This window comes from Lissotriton vulgaris, chromosome 2_1 (genome assembly GCF_964263255.1).
Source record: "Lissotriton vulgaris chromosome 2_1, aLisVul1.2, whole genome shotgun sequence".
Taxonomy (NCBI): domain Eukaryota; kingdom Metazoa; phylum Chordata; class Amphibia; order Caudata; family Salamandridae; genus Lissotriton; species Lissotriton vulgaris.
Window position 1 is genome coordinate 1432206917 of NC_141687.1, and position 24312 is coordinate 1432231228.

At 47.0% G+C, this 24312-nt stretch overlaps 1 protein-coding gene across 7 annotated transcripts in view; it reads left to right on the forward strand.

Annotated features, from left to right (window-relative positions):
- ORC4 (origin recognition complex subunit 4) overlaps positions 1–24312 on the forward strand; it is a 326462-nt gene that overhangs the window by 251021 nt on the left and 51129 nt on the right. For all 7 annotated transcript variants that reach the window (XM_086957257.1, XM_086957260.1, XM_086957259.1 and 4 more), the window contains one exon: positions 2674–2782. In XM_086957257.1, coding sequence (XP_086813383.1) covers positions 2674–2782 — 109 coding nt within the window. The remainder of the gene's footprint in view (positions 1–2673; positions 2783–24312) is intronic.

Genomic DNA, 24312 nt, shown 5'->3' on the forward strand with positions numbered 1-24312 from the left:
GCTTTTCTTGTTGCCATGTTCGCAAAGTGAGTGAGCTTCAGGCTCTTTCTTCTAAGCCCCCTTTCTTCTCAGTGAATCTGGCAAAATGGTGCTTCGAACGAGGCCCTCGGTCCTACCTAAAGTTGTCACCCCTTTTCACATCGACAGACTATTACTCTGCCCACCTTTTTCCCACCTCCGCACCCTTCCAAGGAGGAGGAGGAGTAACTCCACAGTCTGGACCCGACCATGCGCTGTCTTTTGACCTTGACCGCACAAAGGATTTCCGGGTTGACGATCCTCTCTTCGTTGGCTAAGTGGGTGCCAAGAAAGGTCGAGCTGTGCAAAGTGTACCATCTCTCGATGGGTTGTCCTTTCTATAAAGATTTGTTACGCTTTAGCTAAAAAGGAACCTCCAGTGGGGCTGCAAGCTCATTCCACTAGAGCTACGGCAGCAACTACTGCTTTGTCACATGGAGTCCCACTCCTTGACATCTGGCAGGCGGCCACGTGGGCTTCTATGCACATGTTCATCAGACATTACTACCTGGGTATTCCAGTCCGGAGGGGCGGCTACTTTGTCCTTTCAGTCCTCCAGGACCTTCTGGTGTGAACTTGGTTCTCAGTCCCTCCTCCGGGGTTGGTATTGCTGGGGTATCTATTCTAAGGTAAGGAATCTATAACTAATAGTTTATTTAGGATGAACAAGTTATTTACCTTCGTCAATTTCCCCTGTATTCACCGCCGCAGCCCGGGACCCCGCGTGAAGCCCGCCCCCGGGCCGCGCTCTGATAGGCGGCTGGCCCGATGACGTTTCCCCCGGGCCGCGCTCTGATTGGCCGGCGGCCTGGGGAGCTGCACACCCAGAAGAGATCCGAGCAATGCAGGAGGCAGCGGGAGCCGACTCCGCGCCCTGCGTCCCCCCAACAGAAGTGCCGCTGACCCCCCGCCCCCCCCCCCCGGGCCCCCCAGGAGCGAGCGGGAGCCCCAGGGAGCGAAGAGAGACCGGCGCGTCTGGCAGTTGAGCGGTGAGTGCGCCGGAGGGGAGGCGGGGCGTCGGAGCACATTGTCGGTGCTCGCCCCTCCCCTCCAGCGCGAGCACACATGTGCCTGGAGACCCGCGGGCCCCCCATTGATGCCGGGTCCCCCAAGGGGGACCCCGCCTGGCCATACTTTGCCCCCCTGAGCCCCGAGAGGCTCCCTCTACAGTTTTGGCCCTCCGAGCCCGCGAGGCCCCGTCACGGCCCCCAGGGGCGCCCATTGATGCCGGGTCCCCCGAGGGGGACCCCGCCTGGCCATACTTTGCCCCCCTGAGCCCCGAGAGGCTCCCTCTACAGTTTTGGCCCTCTGAGCCCGCGAGGCCCCGTCACGGCCCCAGGGGGCGCCCATTGATGTCAGGTCCCCCGAGGGGGGCCCCGCCTGCCCACAGTTCTTGTCCTGAGCCCCGAGGAGGCTCCAACCTGCCTGGGCCCCGAGTGGCCCCACCACGTGTCCCTGGCCCTGCCTGGGCCCCGAGTGGCCCCACCACGTGTCCCTGGCCCTGCCTGGGCCCCGAGTGGCCCCACCACGTGTCCCTGACCCTGCGAGAGGCTCCACCATTGCCCCCCTGTCCCCCCAGGCCTGCAGGGCTATGTCCAAGTCCCCCAGCGGCCCAGCACTTCGTGGGCCGCTGCCACGTTTAGGTTTGCCCCGGGCCCCTTGCAGCCCACTCTGGACATCGAGACTCTAAGGCGCCCTCGCCCCAGGAAGGCCATCTGGCCTAGGGGGCGCTACTGACTATTATCAAAGTAATGCTAAGAATTCTTATGTGTTGCCCTGCTGATGGGGGCCTCTGTTGTGTTATGTACCTTGCCATTCCTTCCCCCCTGTATAACCTTGCCTCGTGTATGTCTATACTGATTAGAGTGAGTTCTATTGCTAGTTCTATGAGACCCCGGGGCGTGACGTATTCTAATGCTAAGCTCCTGGTGATTATGTGTTCTAGTCCTCGTCCGAGGAAGCTCCCAGTGGATATGTGTTCCCATGCTAGATCCATCATGTGCATACCCCTGGCAGGGGCCCCTTGGCCCTGCCCTGTACCTTTTCCCTTGTAACCCCTGCCGTGCCTCGAGCCCATTGTAAAGTGTATGTTCCTATGTGTCCTTCGTAATATAAAGACTATTTTCATATATATACTTGGTGTGGAGTTCCTTTTGTGGGAGGCCCGGGAGGTTGTTGTTGGTGGGTGCGTGCGCAAATGCTTCACACATGTCCTCCGAGATAGGCCTGGCTGCTCGCGCCGCGTTACCTAGATGGGTGAGCAGGGGGTCGACTTTACATAGGAGTGGCGGTCTCTGACTGGCTGGGGTGCAAGTCCTGGCCGGCCGGGGGTCCCATTTCCTACACTACTCATGAACAGCTACTGCTATGAAAACATTTCCATAGCCAGCCTTGTCCCTCAGTGGGTTCATAAAAGGAATCTGCTGCGATCTAGGCACCTGTCAGAGACGGTTATTAAAAGAAGTTTCTTTTTCTCTTAAAATAAAATTGTGCTTGGAATTTTCTGTATTGTACTTCATTTTATATTCATGCTGTACATTAGATGTACCTTACATGCCTCATGGGCTTATGTTGAATAATTTTGTCCCACGTAAACTTTTCTAAACACATTCAATATAAATTACGTTATCATGACACGTTTTCATTTACTTTCAGATGCTCGCCCTAAGTCGTGTAACGATTTCCCACCCTTTAATTGATGCAGCAGACCTTGTAGAAGCCAGTAGGCTACGAAGTATGGACTCTAAAGCAAACCTTCTGCATGGTAAGAAATTGGCAAGTTTAATTGTGCCCTGTATTTAGTACATGCATTAGAAAGGCAGCCAGCGGCGTAAGTGCGTGCCTTAACTATCTTTCAGCTGACTACCACATTTCCTGAATGAAATTGACACCAATGTTTTTAACCCTTGAGTATGCGACCACATTTTGCTAGTTTTAACATTTGCACTCACCTCGGACCACCGCAGGCATCGCCTGATTGTTGTGGAGGGTGATTGTGCAAATTCACAGTCCTCTCTTGACTGCTCATCGACAGCGGCGCGAGTAGAGTCGGGGCCCGGACGGTCACATGACCTAGAGCCGCGTACACCACTTAATGCTGAGGTCTGGGAACCCGCGCAGCGGACGCGCGCTGCATTAGAAAGGCAGCCAGCAGCGTAAGTGCGTGCCTTAACTATCTTTCAGCTGACTATCGCATTTCCTGAACGAAATTGATACCAATGTTTTTAACCCTTGAGTATGTTCTAATTTGATCGCCGACCACTTTTTGCTAGTTTTAACCTTTGCACTCACCTCGGTCCACCGCAGGCATTGCCTGATTGTTGTGGAGGGTGATTGTGCAAATTCACAGTCCTCTCTTGACTGATCATCGACAGCGGCGCGAGTAGAGGCGGGGCCCGGACAGTCACATGACCTAGAGCCCCGTACACTACTTAATGCTGAGGTCTGGCAACCCGCGCAGCAGGCGTGCGCAGCAGGCGTGCGCAGCAGGCGCGCTAAAGGCAAGCCCGTCTGCGCCCGACCGAGGCCAGAGTCCACGACCCCTGGTGAAATGGCTTTAAAAAGGCTGATGTTCACATCTGATCAAATTCTAGCTCTGCGCTCCCCTACCGCTAAGGATTGCAAACGTTATTCTGCTGATAACATACCTGGCAAAATCTGTCCTTGTTGCAACTTCTCACCCGAAAGCTGCTGCATAGTATCTCTAGACAGACTCCTTTTACACACATCACTGTTTCACCTACTAAGGGCCTTGTGTTCTTTAGTGTTAACTGTCGCTCACTCCCCAAACACAAGTTGGACATTTTTAATCTTCCCTGGCATGAACAACCAGAGGCGGTCTTCATTACTGAGACCTGGCTTAACGACAGTTCCAATCCTGATATAGCGGCAGCATTACCACCAAACTATGCAATTGTTCGAAAGGACAGAGTCTCTAAATCAGGAGGGGGCATAGCTATTATTTTTTTAAATTGCCTTCAATGTAGATTTGACCCTATAGACATCCCTGAGTGTGAAGCAGCACTCTTCAAGCTAGCATTAAACCCCAACTTCACGCTCACTGGCCTACTTGTGTATCGCCCACCAGGACACCCGAGGTCGTGGACCTCTTCTTTCCCTAGTTATATTACCCCCTTACTTATGAGCGCCAAAAATGTTTCACTCCTGGGCGTTCTCAATCTACATCTAGACGATCTGTCCAATTCAACATGCAGCAATTTCATCGCTGACCTATCTACACTGAACATAAACTTACTTAATTCTGTCCCAACACACACAGCTGGTCACCTATTGGACCTGATTTTTTCTAGTCTTCCCCAGATTAAGTGTACTCAAGCAGTACCCCAGAGTTGGTCTGACCATTTTCTTTCCAAATTTAGTCTGGCCCCTCCTCTCTCTTCGGCCCTTTCTACTCCCTCTGTGGTGACCACGAAAATAAACTGGAAAAAACTCTACCTAATTGCGTTAAATAAATCTCTATGCTCAGATGTACCCCCTGCTGACCTCAAAGTTGACGCACTAGCCACAAATATTCATGACTGGCTCTCAAACGCCATAGACTCTTGTCTCCCTCGCTCGCATAAAAAACTGAATAAACACCGATCCCCAGCACCATGGTTTAATGACACCCTAAGGGAAAAATCAAAATGCAAAGCACTAGAAAGTAAATGGAGGAGAGATTACAACCCTGAATCAAAAATCGTTTACACCAAAGTTAGAAATATCTATCACATCTTGTGCAACTCTACTAGGGCCAGTTTTATTTCAGTCACCATTTCCAAAGCAGTTAATGGCTCCAACTCTTTTTAGTACAGTGAAAGAACTGGCCGGCTCCAAAACAACAGCCATTCCTCGGCCATTAGATGAGCATCAATGTGACTATCTTGCCCAATTCTTCACATATAAAATCGAAAAAATTCAGACGGAGATCGCAAACTCTGTTTCTTGCAGACCGTCTCAGACCCAAACCACAACTCTGCCCAGTACGACACCTTTCCCCACTGACTATAGGAATGTTTCGCAATACTTGTCTCCACCAAAGTCCGCTGCCTCTACATCATTGAAAGATCCCGGACCGCTTTTGTACTGTGCTTTCTTGATACCAGTGGATGTCCTAAATAACATACCTCCAATGGAATCTCTCACCCTCACTCCACATGTCTGAAAGACTACGACAGCATATGGATGCCGGACAGACAGTAGCACTAATATTGTTAGACCTTAGTGCTGCGTTCGACACCATCTCCCACTCTCTCTTAATCCACACACCGAAGTCTTTTGGCATACGTGGTTCAGCTCTTGACTGGATTACTTCCTTCCTCGATAACCGCACTATTCAAATTTCATCTGCCACTGCCTGCTCCAAGGTTTACACATCTCCATATGTAGTGCCCCAAAGGTCGATCCTGAGCCCATTGCTCTTTAATCTGTACGTCAGACCACTGGCAGACATTGCGGAAAAAGCCGGTCTAACGCTCTTCACCTATGCTGACGATTCACAGATCATTTTCTCCTTCTCCAACTCTGATCCTTCTGCTCCCTCGCTTCTTCGACAGGGTCTTAGCAAAATTTCTACCTGGATGAGTCACAATCGCCTCAAATTAAACGGTGAAAAAAATGAAATACTAATTCTAGGAAAAAATAAAGACATTTGGAGTCCAATGCATTGGCAAGCGGAGATGGGTAATTTTCCAAAGCGCTCCAGCTATGTCCGTAATCTGGGCATCATACTGGACGATGCACTGACCATGCAAAAGCAAACAGTGAAAACCACTGCACTCTGCTTTACCATTTTAAAATGGCTTAAGAAAATTTTTGGGATGTTGCCTGCCGCCACCCAAAAAACTGTGGTCCACGCCCTCATCACCTCACGACTTGTCTACGGGAATGTACTGTACCTGGGATCCAACAGGGCAGTTACCCGTAGACTGCAGATGGCGCAGAACTCTGCGGCCAGGCGCCTTTGCAGGATACCCAAGACCTCCTCCACATCCGAATATCTGTGCGGTTTACATTGGCTCAGGGTGGAGAACCGTATCAAGTTCAAAACCCTGAGCTATATGTTCAGAATCAAAATTGGCACTGCACCTCAGTATCTTCAGTCGCTTGTTCACCCTTATGTTCCCACCCGCCATTTGTGTTCAGAATCTAAGTGTACCTTTGTGGTGCCCAGAGTCAAACTGGCCAGGATAGGGGGAAGATCTTTTTCCTATTTAGGTCCGTCCCTTTGGAATACTCTCCCCCTGGCTTTACGTAAGGAAACTGTCTACACTTCCTTTCGCCGAGCACTAAAGACTTGGTTATTTAACCAATAATCTCAGCTGTATGCCCTGCTTTTCTGCTCATGACCTGCCTTTCTGCTCAGCTCAAAGTCCATCTAGCGCCGGGAGACCCTTTTTGGGTAGCTGTTGCGCCCTACAAATTCAAATAATAAATAAATAAATAAATGGGCATTTTGAGAGTAGAACTTCTCATTCCATTTGCCCTTCCAGGGTCCATAATACCCTGACTACTCTGTGTTTGTGTATTTTAGACTGCCTTGTGGCTTTTTTTTATAAATTAAGCCAAGTCTAATCATTTCATTCTTCATAGTGATTGATTGGGCCTGTGGCTAGCTGCAATCTGCAGATGATATGCAATGGGTTTCACTATTTCGGAATCCAAATCACTAGGATCTCCGCGCCTTTTGTGAAATGGAATTTAACAGTGAGGAGATGTTCGTTTGAGGGGGCTTCTCTTACCAAACTTTAAACCTACTTCTTGGCATCCTCCTGATAGCAATATAGGAAAGGGTGTGTTCTCCAATTACTGAATCTTCACTCTGACTTGAGATGTTGTCCATGGGTGACCTGTCCTAATTGTAGTACATATGTAGGAAGTAGTCTTGGGTACCTACTACAAGACACTCGCTCTGCCTTGAAGGCCTGGATGTGAGGTACGTCCAGGTTTGAGTGCAAAGGTTAACAGACAACAGTGCCTCCTCTTAGTGAGGAAGTGTTGAAGAAAATGGGTGAAATTAAGTTAGGTGGACGTGACTGGAATGTTTCAGATGTATTCAGCTATGCCTCGTCCTATGGGCAAATAAAAAGAATCAACTGCCTCCAGTTGCTGAAATACTTCCAGGTGGTGGTAAGGTGCTTATCAATTAACGTTATATGAGGACAATGTATAATATTTAGGAAACTATCAAGAGCAACATGACAGATAAGCTAAATTTAATTTGAAATAAATGGAACGTGGCCTGGTTACTTTTATTGTCATAGATTGGGATTTGAAGCTTGTGCGTGGCAGGGAGGCGGCCATTCAGTCCAGCTTAAGATTGATCCAAGCACATACATGTTTAACACCCGTGCTTCAGGCCTTATACCCTGGGACGGAGCATCTTCCAAACATATTGAGTGCAGGACCAGGAACATTACTGTTCTCTCTCCCAAATCATTTGCACTTGCTGGATGAGATAGGTTTCCAGGAAACTCCTGTGTCCATTATAGCTTTTCCCTTACCTGTGTGCAACTCTTCCGTCCACCATGTCCTGTTATGGCCATTTTCAATGGCACTGTGGGCAGAGACAGGCTACACTACAAATGATTAAAAAGTCATTACTTGTATGTCAGGACAGGTTGTGCAGCGGATACATTGGCTGTTTTGACCAGGGGTAAAATGAAATGTGAAGGCTGCACTCTCCTTTGTGGTTCTATCCCAGCCTGACAAGCCGCAAGGTGCCCCCTTGCTTAGGGCAAGGTTCTCAGTTTGTTGTTAAATTGTGAAATTTTCGGAGTGGGAGAGAAGGTGCAGAGGGTAACAAGGAAAAGAATATGTAAGAAACTGAAGAATAACTGATTTTAGGATGTATTGGATAACTGTGAACGTGATAATTGTCCTTTTTAGTGATTTTCAACCCAGTTTGCTCAAGTTAGATGTTCCTAACACTTCTTTTATTGGGAGTTGTGGTCCAATATAGCTTTTAGCGTGTAAAGAAGAAATGTGAACTTGCTGTCATTAGGCAAAGTCTTAATGACCGATTCAGTTATGACCACTTTAAGATTAAATCATTTAAACCCTCCGTTTCCACAAGCAAGAGTCCAAATATAGAAAGATGCTGCAAACTTTGAGATGCTTTCAGAAAACTCATCTGCTTAAGAATGATCAGTCCCTATTCTGTAATAGAAGTCCATTAAGAAACATACTTTATGACTCCAAGGCAGACAGGGGGAGGTTTCCCATACTGAAATGTTTACTGAGGATTGCTTTTGCCACAATAGCCACTAATTATATCCCAGAGATGCACAATGAAAGAGAAGCTAACCGACTCAACCTTTTTGGAATCATTTCCAGAAGAGGACTTAATATTATAAAAATAATTGAGAGATCGCTCAGTTGATAAAGATTTGACTGGAAGACCTCTGGCTGAAAAATAGGCTAATATTAGAAATGGTTCCTTTTTCTCCTTTTTACAACCAAGATAAAATAAAAGGGAGTATACCTTTGTCAGAAGTTCCATAAGTCAAGATGTACTCGAGCCAGAAATGGGCAATATAACTATCGGAGCATAATCCAGGCTTTGGAGTCCTGGCTACCATACTTCACATATAAGTATCGCTGTCACCTATTTGCAAGACTGTAAACTGTTTCTATGGCTTTTTTTGCAGTAGAGGTTGCCTCACTGGTTTCACAAATTCATGCTTGTATCATACACAGTACACAGGGCCACCTGTGAACAAATGCCAGTGACTCAGATTTATTCAAATATTCCTTTCAGTACCCTGTTTATCACAGTAGATGCCCAAACATGGGTCTAGCATTCTCTGATCCACAGGACTCGAGCTATACCTCGTTGATTATACTTAGGTAGGCTTAAGCTAGTATGGGATTTCTTGTGTTCCCCAGTCTGGGGATGACTTGGCCTGGCCTGGCAGTTTGGGCTGGATTGTTCGTGTGGGAGCAGGAACGATGCTAATTTACTTCTGGCTGGTCTCTGTTTAGATTGGTAAAATGGGTATAAAACGATAGATTGGAATGGGGCCTGAACGATCACCAATTGTTGGGATTAATTCAAGCATTCTTTCTGTCACTTTGTGCTTTTTGTAAGAAAAAGCAGAAGCAACGACAGTCATCAATCCCCACCAGTCTTCGTTGTCTAGATACCCAACTACTTCGGCTCAGCAAAGGAGGTGTAATACACCATGGGGTAGGTGACTCATAGTTATGGTTCTCTGGTGCCAGACAATGCCGGATCCAAAGACCGAACATCCCATACTTTAGTAAAAAAGAAGACTTAAAAAGCTAGTTCCCATGTTTCTGCTTTTGACCACTTAGGTTGTACACTAGAAATGTAAGGAAATAGTGGGGTTTTTTTTTAGTCCTAGTTTGAGATTTGCAAGTCATTATGGTTAAGAAAAAGAACGATTCACGCAAGTCCTGTCTCGCTGGATTCCCCTTGGTCTCTAGTTTTTGGGAAATGTTTGGCTTTGGTTCGTGTCTCTGGTTATTTTATACTACAAAAAGAGTCACCAGCAAAGCATGAGTAAACAGACAGTCAGTTCAAAGCACAACTAGTAGGTCCCTATTTTGCAATTTTTCTTCATTCAGGTTCTTCATCCAAAAAGCAAAAGTGCAGCCAACACATTTCGCCTTAACAAAGGCTTTCTCGGGTCAGTTTTATACATCCACTGGTTTCCCTCAAAATACGTAATGTGCAATCAAAAGACAACAATCCAAGGCTTATAAAGGTAGTTCCTTAGGGCAGTTTCTAAGTGAACTTTTGTCAGTATGTTCCTCCTAAAATTTTTGGAAATCGTGAAGGCAGACGACGCAGAACTCATGGTCTCAGGGTCAGTCATTCCAACTCGTAGCAACTCAATATTCACTTAATCCAGAAAGCCCATCCTAAAGTTAATCCACGTAGTGAAGTCAGGAGGTGCCTCACTATGAGGTTTAGTAGTCATACATTGTACCTGCGTACGGCACGTACAATACAAAGTCAAGTCCTAATATCTTCCAAAGTCCCTGGAGGAGTTGCTTTCTGGATGAATTGATTATTGACATGCCACGAGTTGCAATGACTGACCGCAAGACTATGGTTCACTACGTTGTCTGACTTCACGTCTACAAATTTTTAAAAAACATAAGGAACTACGTATTTATAATGGAAAATCAGTGCTACCATTTTCAACATGATTATGGGAAAGAAGAAAATAAATAAGCATTGACTAAGCCAAATGGGTCTGACATTCTTGGTCAGCCTTTTGGTTTTTGTCAATGCGGTCTTGTTTTGACTTGGTTATTGTAACACATTATTGGTGCTGGAGCTGCCAGGCCCTCCATTATATCAAACATTGGCCCAATTTTTTTTTAAACTCAAAATGAACCCCTTGCCACAGTAGTCATTAATACTGGAAAAAAACTACTTTGTGTGCCGATATGCTCCTTGTGAAAGAGCGGAATGTTTTACTCACAGTGAAGCTAGCCGATAGATAAGGAGAGAGCTACCATTTTAATAAAAACAAAATGTATTTAACGCTGGACATAATTAGGGGCCCAAGTCCTAAAGAAAGTCACAAAAGTGCACTATGGTAAATGATCTTGCATTAGTTCAGATTTACGGCTTTCATAAATTTACAAGAATTTACAGAAGTATGCCAATAATTGCTCCTCGTAGAAGATATCTGTGAACTACATTTTACTACAAGTGAATACGCATGTGTAGATATGCTCATGCAAAAATCTGCTGAACATTTACAAATTTACTTTTCCTCCAACTTCTATTTTTCATAACCTTGGAATAAATTTAAATTCTGCTTTTGTCAGGCGTATGTTTCCAACCTTTCTCAGTATAAGAAACGTTTAAAGAAGAGCTGGTGAAAAACCCTAAAACTTGCAAGGTTTGCACAGACACAAAAGGGCATCCCAACCCTAAATATATTCCTTACCGCAGCCTCCTCAATATGTCGAACTGCAGGAAGGTGGCAAAATCAGTGAATTTCTAGTATTCAAACTATATTGAAACATGAGCCCTGACATAATGAGAGAGGCTATTATCAGAGCTCGTTAATGAAATTGCTGCCATACTTTCATACTTTTTCACCACACTAGTACCACCAAAGTGACCAGTAGATTTGTTTACAGGGCAAGTAGATTTATGAAGTAGCCTGTCCCATGGCCCAGTAGATATTTTATTAAATCTCAAACTCCTGGATGTAATTATGTCATGCAAATATTTCGGAAAACAAATATACCTTTTCCATAGAAATCAATTGACTGTCAGGAGAAATTACTCTTGCTCACTTTCAGCACAACAAATCTGTATTTTCCATCTTTTGTTAAAAAATATTAAATGTTCTGAGGAGATGTCTCGTTTTACTTTGGTATTTATCACTCGTTCTTGGGTGTTCCTTCTAAACACTTTTCACACAGGTTTAGGAACTTATTCTATTTATTATAGTTTTGTACCTGTTGAGGACGTTTATAGCTTTAAGCATTTTAATGTCATGGATAAAGGTAGCGTCATTTTGCCCCTCACATCAATCCCACACTATCATCACTTATTTTTATATTCTAAAACTTCGGTAATGTGGTTCACATTATAAAAAGAAATGTTGGTGTTGTAAACGTTCCAATCCAAAATATTTGGAATGAATCCGTGACTTCCAAGTTATTTTCTCTTCATTTGTAGATCAGGGACTTAGTCAGTCAGATATCTTTATTCGGCTATATTACACAATAACCATGAAAGTACAATTAAAAAAAACACATCATCAGTTCAACATCAGATAAATGTACAATACAAAATAGTAAAAATTCAAGGTATCCAACTTCATAAAAAAATATCATGCAGATAACTCAGTACGTCTTAATTAGTTATTGAGTTCCGTGAAATAAAAACATTTTTAAGAAAAGCCGACAGATGCAACAGTAAAAATATCATTTAACCTCAGAATAGCTAAAAAGGCAGGTCTACATTGTCTAAATTCATACACTTTAAAATGGGCAGGATCCACCTTTTACTGGGAATTGAATAAAATGTACAGAAAAATAAAATGTGAATGTCCTATTACTTACCGGTAATCTTCATTACTCCGGGTCCCGTTGTCCTCGTCCCCTTCATTAATAACAAGTGAGATCTACTATCTCTCAGACAGAAAAAAGAAAGTAGGAATGCTGGTACGCCCCTCCCTCTCCCTATAGGGAGTACATAAGGGTACAGTACCCAGCATGCCTCCTGAACCACCAAGCCCAAGATGAGGGCCGGAAAGCCCGGGAGGGAGGGAGGGATGTAATGAAGGGGACGAGGACAACGGGACCCGGAGTAATGAAGATTACCGGTAAGTAATAGGACATTACCCCAAGGTCCCTCCTGTCCTCGTCCCCTTCATTAATAACAAGTGAGAATACCCAAGCAGCACCCGGCCATCATCAAACAAAAAACCACCAGGACACAGCAGAACAGCAACACCCAGCAATTTATTGCAAACAACAGCACAGCACAAAAGAAAACAAGGGGATCAGGAACACACAGCCCGAAGAACCCCCAAACCAAAGTTAGTGTCATCCCCCAGAACATTCTGGATACGGTAATGCCTAACAAAGGTATTAGCAGAAGCCCAAGTAGCGGCCCTACAAATTTCCGAAAGGGACACCCCACGAACCTCTGCCCAGGAAGCAGCCATACCCCTAGTAGAACGCCCCTGAACCCCAGCCGGGGGAGGGGAACCAGAAAGGGAATAGGCCAGAACAATAACCTGCTTCAACCAACGCCCAATGGAAGAAGTGGAAGCCCGACCACCCCTGGAGACAGCACCAAAAGAAACAAACAGGGAGTCAGAAAGCCGGAAATCCCGGGTCCGATCCAAATAAACCCGCAAAGCCCGGCAAACATCCAGCAAGGACCAAGGGAGGTCGTCCCCGTCCACCGGAGCCGAAAGCAAAGCAGGGAGGACCAGCTCCTGTGAGCGATGAAATTGGGAGGAAACCTTAGGGACGAAAGAGGAATCCAAACGAAGGACCACCCCGTCAGCAGAAAAGGACAGAAAGGGTTCTCGAGCCATCAAGGCACCCAGCTCCCCCAGGCGACGAGCAGAAGTGATAGCCACCAAAAAAACAACCTTCAGCGTGACAAACTTGATATCCACCTCTTCCAAAGGGTCAAAGGGAGCAGCAACCAGTACCCTCAAAACCAAGGGAAGATCCCAGAGAGGAAAAGACGGACAAACGTTTCTCGAACCCATCCCAAAGGAACTGGAGAACATCCGGCAAAGGACAAACCAAGGGAGACAAAGCCATGCCAAGACACCAACGCTCAAAGTTGCCCCAATGCCGACCATAGGATTGAAGGGTAGAAGGCTTCCGAGATTGCTGAATAGCCAAGGCTAAATGCTCCGGGAGACCCCTACGCCTCCACCCTTGCCTCTCAACCGCCAAACCGACAGCCGAAGCCGCCGGAGGGGCAACATCGGAGACGACCGCAAGGGAGACGGAAGGAAGGGGAAGAACCATGGACCCTGAACAGCCAACAGCATCAGCGTGGGGAACCAAGACCTGCGGGGCCAGAAGGGCACCACCACCACCACCTCTCGATCCTCCCGCAACAGGCGGGACAGAAAGCGAGATATCAGAACCAGAGGAGGAAAGGCGTACAGCAGGCGAGACGGCCAAGGAAGGGACAGAGCATCCACCCCCCAAGAACCCTCCTGAGGAATCCCGGAGAAGAAGCGGGGAAGCTGCGCATTGAGCCGGGAAGCAAAGAGGTCCAGAAAGGGCTGACCAAACCTCACGCACACCAGACGAAAGGCCCCCGGTGTCAATGCCAACTCCAGGGATGCAGGAAAAAAACGACTGAGGGCATCCGCCACCCCATTGTCCACCCCCCGAACATGTACAGCCCCCAGGGACAGAAGATGGCACTCCGCCCAGCAAAACAACGGGGACACCACCGCGTTCAGGGACCGAGAACGGATACCGCCCTGGTGATTTAGGTAGGACACCGTCACTGAATTGTCCGACCGAACCAACACATGGCGGCCCACCAGAAGAAGTCGAAACCCCCTGACAGCTCGACACACAGCCGACAACTCCCGCCAGTTCGAAGACTGACGACCCTCCAGAAGGGACCACCGACCCTGAAGGCAGTCCGACCCCAAAGTCGCACCCCAACCCAGAGCGCTGGCATCCGTCGTAAGTACCACCGGAGGAGGAGACTGCAGAGGCAAGCCCTTGTCCAGACTGGAAGACAGAGACCACCAACGCAGGGCAGGAAGGATACGGAGAGACACAGGAACAAGAAGGGACAAATCCCCCGACAATGGATCCCACCGAGACAGCAGGTAGGACCACAGAGGACGAAGATGGAAACGTGCCCATGGAACCGTGAACACAGTGGCGGCCATCAAGCCCAGAAGACGCAACCACAGGCGGACCTGAAACGACCTCCCCACAAGAAACCGATGAGCCAGAGAACACAGGGTCACAGCTCGATCCACCGGCAGGAACACCCGATTCAGATCTGTGCGGAAACGGGCCCCAATGAACTGCAAGTCCTGAGTAGGGGGGAGCCGGCACTTGGGGAGATTCAACAGGAACCCATGGTCCCTCAAAGCAGCACACACCACCCGCTGATCCGACAACAACCGCTCCGCTGAGGGGGAATGCAGGAGCCAGTCGTCCAGATACGGGTAAACCATCATCCCTTGGAGATGCAAGAAAGCTACCAAGGGAGCAACCACCTTCGTAAACACCCTGGGAGCCGACCTCAGGCCAAACGGGAGAACCACAAACTGGTAATGGACCCCCCGAAGGCAAAAGCGCAGGAAGGGACTGGAGAGAGGATGGACAGGGACGTGATAATAGGCATCCTGGAGGTCCAGAGAGCACATGTAATGACCCTGCAGAACCAGGGGAATCACCCTCTGAAGAGTCTCCATTTTGAACGGGATCCGCACCACAAACTTGTTCAGGGCCTTGAGATCCAGAACAAGGCGAAACCCTCCCGTCACCTTGGGTACCAGGAAAATGATGGAGTAAAACCCCCGACCCCACTCCCCCGGAGGCACCGCCTGAATCGCTCCTTTGTCCAACAGCGACTGAATCCCCCGAGAAAGTTCCGCCCGTTTGGACGGGCAGGATGGCCAAGGAGTCGGACGGACCCCCGAGTCCGGAGGCAGGCTGGAGAACTCCACTCGATACCCCAGGCGGATCACGTCCAGGACCCACAAGTCTGAACAGGAGGACATCCAGGCCGGAAGAAATAACCGAAGCCGACCACCTACCAATGGTCCGACCTCGGACCCCAGATAGTCAGGAACGAGGCTTCGCAGGAGGGGACTTCGCCTTCCTGTCCCGTCCCCGACCAGGCTGAAAACGGCCACGAGCTCTGGAAAACTGTCTGCGAGAAGAGGGTCTAAAAAAAGGCTTCGGCTTAGAAAAGGCAGGAGCAGCCGTGGGCATCTTGAAAGAAGAGGAATGTTTCTTCTCCTTAAAAAGACGATGAAGCTTCCCCTCCAACTCAGCTCCAAACAACATGGAACCCTGAAACGGCAGACGCAGGGCAGCAGTCTTCTGGGCAGAATCGGTCTTCCAATCCTTGAGGACCACATTCCGACGAGCCGCTATACAAGCACCCCCAGACAGAGCGGAGGCCCGAACCACGTCAAAGGAAATGTCAGACAAAAACTCAACCTGACGCTCGATGTGTGCCAGAATATCAGCGCAGTCAGTGGTATCATCCATAGAATCAAATAAATTCTGCAAGTCAGACAGAAGAGACTGTGTCACATAGGTCCCATAAATACCCGCCCTCAGGGCCAAATGGGAGCCAGAATAAACTTTACGAAGAGAGGCGTCAACCCTCTTATCCACAGGGTCACGCACCACAGCATCTTCGGCCAAGGAAGTGCGACCAACCAGACTGGCCACCACAGAATCCACAGGGACCGAGTCCGGCAAGTCCTTCGCCATATCCTGAAGAGGATACAGCTTCGCCATGAAGCGGGGCATCAGAATGCGATCGGGATCCTTCCACTCCCGATCCAAAACCTCCCGCACACTAGGATGCACCGGCATAACCGTAGGAGCAGAATACTGGAACTGGCGAAGGAGAGAACCTCCCGACGAACCAGGCACACTATCCGCCGGAAATCCCATATTTTCCTTGATATGGCTCAGCAAATCCGGCAACATGTCCTTGTCAACATACTTGCCCTTTACCAGATCAGCGTCCAAACCACCATCCTCAGAGCCAGAGGACGAAGAAGAGGAGGGAGAAGGAGGGGGCACACCTCTAGCCCGCGACCTGGACTTATTCTTAGAACCCCCAGGCCTGGAACCACCCATCTCCAGCAAGGACTCCCGGATGAGAGCCTTCAACTTCGCATCCCCCTTCGAACGACGCCTGGAGCGCCGGGGATCAGGAGAAGGGGAGGAGGAGGAAGGTGAGGAGGTGGAGGACTCCTCGACATGCTTGCGCTTTCGGGAATGTTTCCCCATCAGAGAAAGCCCCAGCAAGCAGGACAGACCAGCAGGCAGGAAAACCAGCAAGAAAATGAGGAGCCCAGGCAGCAGCAGGAGAAACAGCAACCAAACGCCTGCAGCAGCACAAATCAGCACAGCGACCGTTATCCCCAAGAATAAGGACGAAATGCAAGGAACAAAGCATATCCAGTCAATTTAAATGCCCCAAAACCGCTATGCGGTACTTACTGCAGGAACCGGCAAACAAGCCTCACACCGCCCGCAGCCGGGAACCTCAAACGCCTGACTTCCGCTTCCAAAACCAGGAAGTCAGGCAATGGCCGGAAGGAAGCGCCCCAGCAACCACGGAGCCGCCGCACCTCCCGGAGCCTCAGAAGATAATGGCCGCGTCTTGCACAGCCCGGCGGCACAGAGACGCGGCCCGACACTGCTTCCATGCCTCCAGAGCCTCACCCCGCCGGAACCGACCAAGACTCCCACGAGCAGGGACAGAGGCGGCAGACAGCGTCACAGGAGACTCCTCAAGCCCGGCAGGAGAAGTCAGCCCGGAAGAACCAGCCCCCACCCGAGGCCAAGCCCCAGGTGAGACCCCAGGAGCCCAACCGCTCCTGGACCTACAAACAGAAAACTGTCGACAGACAGAAAAAAGAACAGGAGGCATGCTGGGTACTGTACCCTTATGTACTCCCTATAGGGAGAGGGAGGGGCGTACCAGCATTCCTACTTTCTTTTTTCTGTCTGAGAGATAGTAGATCTCACTTGTTATTAATGAAGGGGACGAGGACAGGAGGGACCTGGGGGTAATATCAGGTTGTTCAGACGAATCGTCACACGGACACTTGATAATTAGCCTAGACCAATCGTTCACAGTAGGGAAACTTAGCAACCTAAATAAGATCCCAAATCTAAGACGGATTAATAAGAACCTATCAAAGTCTCTCATTTGTAGTTTAAAATATGGTTGGGTAACATTTGCGGTCATTATCAGTTGATGTGAAATCACAGATTTTTTTTATTGAATTCCACATTTAACCTACATTTTTCCAAATAGTGTATACATAGTTTCTTCAGCTCTTTCCTAGATATCGAAGTCAGCGTTGTGGGTTCTTCATAATACTGTAAAAAAAAAAAAACAATATTCCCGAGGAATGTCTTGATATACTGTAACCATCTCATCTTGTGGGCACAGTCAAGATTTAAAGCGTCCCTCAAAATGAGGCGATTAAAGGAACATTCCTCTATGGACCATACCCTGTGCCACAATAAAACCGGCTGTACCTTGATAATATCTTCCAAATACTGCAGTCCAAGTTCAGTGTGACAATTGAAAGTGGGTAGCTGTGCGCTCAATAAATGCAATAATAATAATAATAAGGGAACGGTTTGAGCAAAATCTAAAGGTTTGGAGTCAATGTACATTGTTTTCCTGGCTTTTAGTTTACGGGGACCACAATTCATACAAAAAGTTTTTGTGGAATTGACTCTCAAATCCAAATTGGTCATAAAAATAGCAAATGATGTTATCATTTTTTGCATTGCTAGAGGAGTCCTGGCCATCAATACTGCATCATCAGCATAAATTAATGCTGGTATTGGACGATTTGAAGCCAGTGGGATGTCCTAGCATTCATGCAGTAAAATGTTCTCGAGGTCATTAATATAAATAGTAAATAAAAATGGGGCCAGGACACATCCTTGTCGTACACCCCTGGCACTGCTAAACATCCTGGTGCATTACCCGTTTTTTCCAAATCTAATCGAGGCCCTAGCACCATTATATAAATCCTTAAGAAATTGGATAATGTTATCCGCCACCCCCAAACGTTGTAAAATTAGCCACAACTTACTGTGGGTCACACAGTTAAAGGCGGATGTAAGATCTACAAAAGTTAAAAACATCCTACCACCTTAAGCTTTAGTATATTTCTCCAGGAGGATATGTAAATGAAGGCACTGATCTACAGTACCAATTCCTTCCCTGAAGCCATATTGGAGGTCACTTATTATATTGTGCTCATCTGCCCATATTTGTAAGCGATTTAAAATTACTCTGCCAAGGATTTTAACTGTCGAGTCTAACAATGATATAGGGCGGTAGCACGCGCAACTAGTCCTATCGCCCTTTTTAAAAATTGGCACTATAATAGACTCGTACCAAGTAGGTAACAATCCCACTGAGCAGGAGGCATTAAAAAGTCGAGTGAGTAGTGGCGCCCACAAATTCATGTTGTTCTTAAAAATGTCCACTGGGACCCCGTCGGGGCCCGGAGCCTTTCCCCCCAGGCTAGATTTAATACTCAAAATAACTTCTTCTACTTTAAAATCCAGTTCAGTTACACTCTTAGAGAAAATGGGTGCCTGCTGTAATACCTCATGTCTCAAATTGTGGTATGAATACTATAAAGGGTTTCAAAGAAACATACCCAATCGTCTTCGGTAATTACAATCTCAATCCTAGCCCTAGAATTATCGTTAAAAAAGGGAGCATTTACTGCCTTCCAGAAGGCTGTCATGTCACGGGATTGTGAGGCATCGCATAGGGCGTCCCAGGCCTCCCTCTTCAAAGCATCCTTCCTTCTTTTTTGAGCCACGTTGTATCCCCTCCGCTGTTCCCTAATCAAAAGCGTGTCCCTGACAGGGGAATTCAAGGCACGTTTAAGATTAGAATAGGCCTTGGTACACAAAGTGTCAAACCATCTGGGATTTTTCCCTTTGTTTTTCTTTGCCTCAACCCATAGTCCGGCCTTTAGTTGTGCACTGATGACATTGAAATTACTAATTATATCGGTGTTCTCACTTGTCTCACTCAAGCAAACATCAAAACTGGATTTGCAGATCTTAATTAATTTTTGAAGAAAATCATCAGGCACCACCCTAGACCACTTCAGTGCGTATCCATTCTGTCTTTGCAGGGCGAGATTGTGAGAAGAACACCTAATTTCTTGATCTTTCAGAGGGTCAAAAGATGGTTTTACAATTTCCACCCTTAAGGGGAAGTGGTCGCTCAGGGGGTTTTCTAGCGTTTTATATCTCAGGGCATTATCTTGATAATTTGTCGATGTCAGAATAAAATCAATTACTGAGAATACCCCTCTACCATTAAAAGTAGGGGAGAATGGCATTTCTGGTTGACACATTATATTTGCAAAACCCAAATCACATGTAAAAACGATTTCGTTCAAGAGGTCCCCAATGTCAGAGTGATCAAAATGTGTCAAATTCATATCGCTGTCTAGTATAAGGCCACATACCCCCTCTCTCCCCTTGTGCAAGGAGGACAGTTAAAATCACCTCTCCATACAACAATAGTCTCTTTAGAATCCTTGCCTACCGAGCTACAAATATAATTTCTAAGGTTTTTCAAAACATTAGGTACATCTCTTAAGGGAACATTATTATAAAAATTCACTATCAATGAACACAATTTTTTGTCGATATGAATCCTAACCACGTGATAAAAACAGGTATTATATAAAATCTCGATTTTATCATATTTAAAAAGGTTAGAAACATATGTGCAAAGCCCACCTTTGTCTCTGCCTCGTAATGAGCTAACAGCAGAAGTAAATATAGTTTTAAAACCCATCAAGTGGTGCTCATATACCGTCCAAGTTTATTGCAAGCTAATATCATATTCGTTAACAAGTTTCACCCAATTGTAATTATCTAGCTTGGATCTCAAACAAGCAACATTCCAATACAGTATAGACCAGGTATCCTTCTTAGTCAGATTACCACGGGCCACCTCGACTACTGCATTACCCTCATTGTGTACATTATTAGTCCCTTGTTCTGTAGTTTCAATGTTATTCTCTGAGCCCAATTGCGCCACCTCAGTAACTACTCTGGGTCCTGGGAATTGCTGAATAAGACCTAGAGTTACATATTTGCCCATCGCAATTTCAGGTGGTGACTCTCCCTGGGATTTCACAATATTCTTCTCCCTTATTGGTCAATCTACACACCCTAGCCCGGACAGGCAATCATAACGGTTGCTCGTTGGGACATTGAACCTATTTCCCAAAGGGAAGTTAAAGCCATCTCGTTGCATACTGTAGCAGGAAGGGCCTGTAAAAGCGGTAAAGGGTGGGGGATAAAAGTATCTTAAATCAAAACAGCAAATACCCCCCAAATTCCTTTGCTTATAGAAACTGCTTAAATACTGTACCACTCGTTGGTCTCTGAAATTTACGACGATACAGTCCCCATCCTTATCCTTTGTTCTATGGCCCACCCAACTTACTCTGCGAACATTTAATATTTCGCCATGCAAATCTGGTCTTTAAAGGTCTATTCCTACTTAACCAATACATGGTTTTATTTTTTAATTCATAATTGGTTTCAGTTTTATCATGGTTCAACTCCGGCACACCTGTTAATACTATTACGTAGGGTGTTGACTCCGGAGGGAGGTCCAAGATTTGGCTACTACAATACCTTTTGCTCTATGTGGAGTAGCAGTATTGGGCATAGTCCTAATATCCTTTTAATCTTGTGTTGTCCCTAGCACCCAGACCTTCTTCCCCTCCTTCTCTTTCCTGGCGCTTAGATCTTCCTGGAGATGGTTTATTGCCCACTGCAATGTTTGACGCCAATCCTAGTGTCTCATTATTACATGAGACAGAGGTTTCAGGTAATATACTTTGGAGATTAGAAGGAACAATAGTTCCCTTTTTAGGTTCAGTTGGTCTACTCTCAATCAGTTTACTCAAAATTACAGAGTTTGCCCTAGTTGCCTGTTCGAGCAGCTCTAACTTATCGCTAATCCTTTTTGATCTCTCTACTAATAGTAGGATTAGAGATTTCACCAGTTGTTACATTTTTTCAATGAAACCCTCTCTACTATCAAGATTTGAACACACTGTTTCAACTACGTCTCTATCTTTGTGAGATAAAGTGCAAGAGGGCATCAAGTTCTGAACATGGTTTACTGAACTGTGACTGCCCTCAGTTGTCAACACCGCTACGTTAGGAATTCTACTGGGTTTCGTCTTTTTAGCCCAGCCTCCCTTCTGCGAATTACCACCCGCTTCCTTTTTACAATAGGGCACGTACCCACAGGGCAGTTGGGCGGTTTATTAACTCCAGCGAATGAATTCGGTAGATGATTTAATAAACTAGTGCTAGAATCCGACGATATGTAAGTTAAAGACGAATCACTGCTATCGTCATTTACACTGGAATCCACAGTAGCCAGTCTATCTGGCTGATGTGCAATTCCTGCTTCTACGGGAAGATTGTGTATTGGTCTGATCAGGAGAGGGTGCTACCGCGATTGCCCCCAAAGATGAGCGTCTAAGATACATCGGATCAAGGAAATGAAATGAAAATTATATTTGTATAGCGCATAACTACCCTGAGGCCTTGCAGCGCTTTTGGCTAGAGTCAGAAAGGCGATAGGATAGGGCGCTACCAGGCTCTTCCGAACAAATGAGTTTTTACAAGCTTTCTAAATGCCAGCAGATTGTTGTTCTCTCTAAGGGCAAGAGGAAGGGAGTTCCATATTCTCGCAGCATTGTGTGAGAATGAGCGGCCACCCCAGCGGGCCTTGTTTATCTTAGTAGTGGTGGCCAGATGTAGTGAGCTGGAGCGGAGAGCTCTGTGGTGGAGGTAGGGGGTGGCTAAAGGGTGCATTATGGCTGGACCTGTTTTACGTATGGCTTTCTGGACCAGACACATGGCTTTAAACTGTACCCTAGCTGCCATAGGAAGCCAATGCAGCTTCCTCAAAGCAGGTTTGGCCGACTGCCAGCGCAGAATTTGGAAAAGCAGTCGGGCCGCACAGTTTTGGGTGACCTGGAGTTTGTTGATCACAGCCACCGGAGCTCTCAGGTAAAGAGCATTACCGTAATCCAGGCGAGAAAGTATCAGAGCGTGCACCATGATTCTCCTCGCCTGGAACGGAAGCAAAGGGAGAACTTTCCGGAGCATTCTCATCAGCCCAAAGCAGGTGGATGAGGTTTTGGTGGCCTGGAAAGTTAAGTCAAGTGATTTGTCTAGCCAAACTCCCAAGCTTTTTATCTGTGGTTTGGGAGGAGGGGGGGGGACCTAGGCGCGTAGGCCAGATGGAGGCCAAGATGGTAGTTGAAGGATTGCCCAATAGCATGATTTTCGTTTTTCCCCCATTTAATCTGAGGCAGTGCCTCTAAACAAGGGCTCAGAGTGCTAGACGACCCCTCAGCGTGGTTCAATGAGACCACAAGCTGGGTGTCGTCTGCATAGGTGACAATTCGAACACCAAATGGATGGACTATCTCTGCTAAGGGCCTCATGTAAACATTAAAAAGTGTGGGGCTCAGGGCAGAGCCCTGGGGGACCCCACAACTAAGTGGCTGCTTGGTGGATGCAACCTCTCCTTAAAAGACCTGAAAGAAGCGCTCGTCCAGGAAGGAGGTGAGCCATGTCAGAGCCACGCCCGACACTCCCATGCCATTAAGTTGATGTAATAAAGTGGCACGGTTAACCGTGTCGAACGCGGCGCTGAGGTCTAACAATATGATTGCCGCTTTTCCTCCCCGGTCCAGCACAGTTCTTGTTTCCTCGGTCACTGCCAGCAGGGCTGTCTCAGTCCCATGTTTGGGACGAAATCCTGTCTGGGAGGCACACAGCAGATCGTTGGATTCTAAGTATTCTACTCAGATGTTGTTATGTGCTTTTCGAGCAATTTGCTCATCCAGAGCAACAGGGAAATAGGGCGGAAATTAGCCAAGTTGCTTTGGTCCAAATTGGGCTTTTTTAAAAGAGCCCTGACCATTGCACATTTCCAAGAAGTCGGAACTGTGCTCGAGAGGATTGAGGTGTTAAGAACATCAAGAATGGCTGGACGGATTAAATCAATGACAGAGGTGAGGAACTGTGGCTGTGCTGGGTATCTGGGGGATCCTGAGGTGACTTTGGGAATTATTTTATCCAAAGAGACAGAGTCTAGTAGGGTAAATTTTTCCAGCACGCAGGCAGCCGGTATGCTGGGGCTCCCTAATGTAGCAGCATCAGGTTTTATTCTGTCAGGGGCAAAAGATGAATAGATGGTCTGAATCTTCTGATGAAAAAAAGTTGCTAGGTTATTACAACGAGCAAGTGCCCCATTTAAAGGTGCTCGCTCTGAGGGAGGGGAAATCAGTGACTTGGCTATCAGGAAAATTTCCTTAGGAGCATTTGCAGCTGAATTAATTTTAGTTTCATAAAACCGGGCTTGAGTCGTCTTAATTTCAGTTTTGTAGAGCCTAATTACGGCTCTATAGTCTGCCTTCGTGTGTTGTGAACGATCTTGTCTCCAGATCCTTTCTAGTTTACGGCATGATTGTTTCATGTCCCTTAATCTGAGGGTATACCAGGGGGCGCTACTTTTTGCCTTTTTATCAAGGGACAATCGTCTTTCAGTTAATGCAATTTCATGTTCCAGGACCAATGTGGCCCTGGCAATGAACACATGTGGAGTACCTGTAACACCCCCACCCCTCCATGTACTTGCTGGCATGATCCTTTTCCCGTTTTTGAGTGCCATCAATTTCACAAGTGGGATATCAGTGATGTAAAAAATACAATTTAACGATTCAAAATGGACAGGTTATGCAATCAAATATTTCCTAGTAATAAAATTATAAATAAGTCTTACAAGGGGATCAACGTTAGAGAGGTGGCCCAGCCCAGTCTCTTCCTGTCTCAGACGGGGCCGCCCTTGGCCCGGGCTTCGCCCGGCTCGTCCCGCGTTGCGGGGGGGGAAAAGCTCCAATTAATACTAGGTGGTGGGAGGGGCTTTAGCTGCACGTTGGACCCAATGCCTCCTGGGTCTTGAAGTCCTTATGGCGGTGTTCCTGTGAGCCCCAAGCTGCC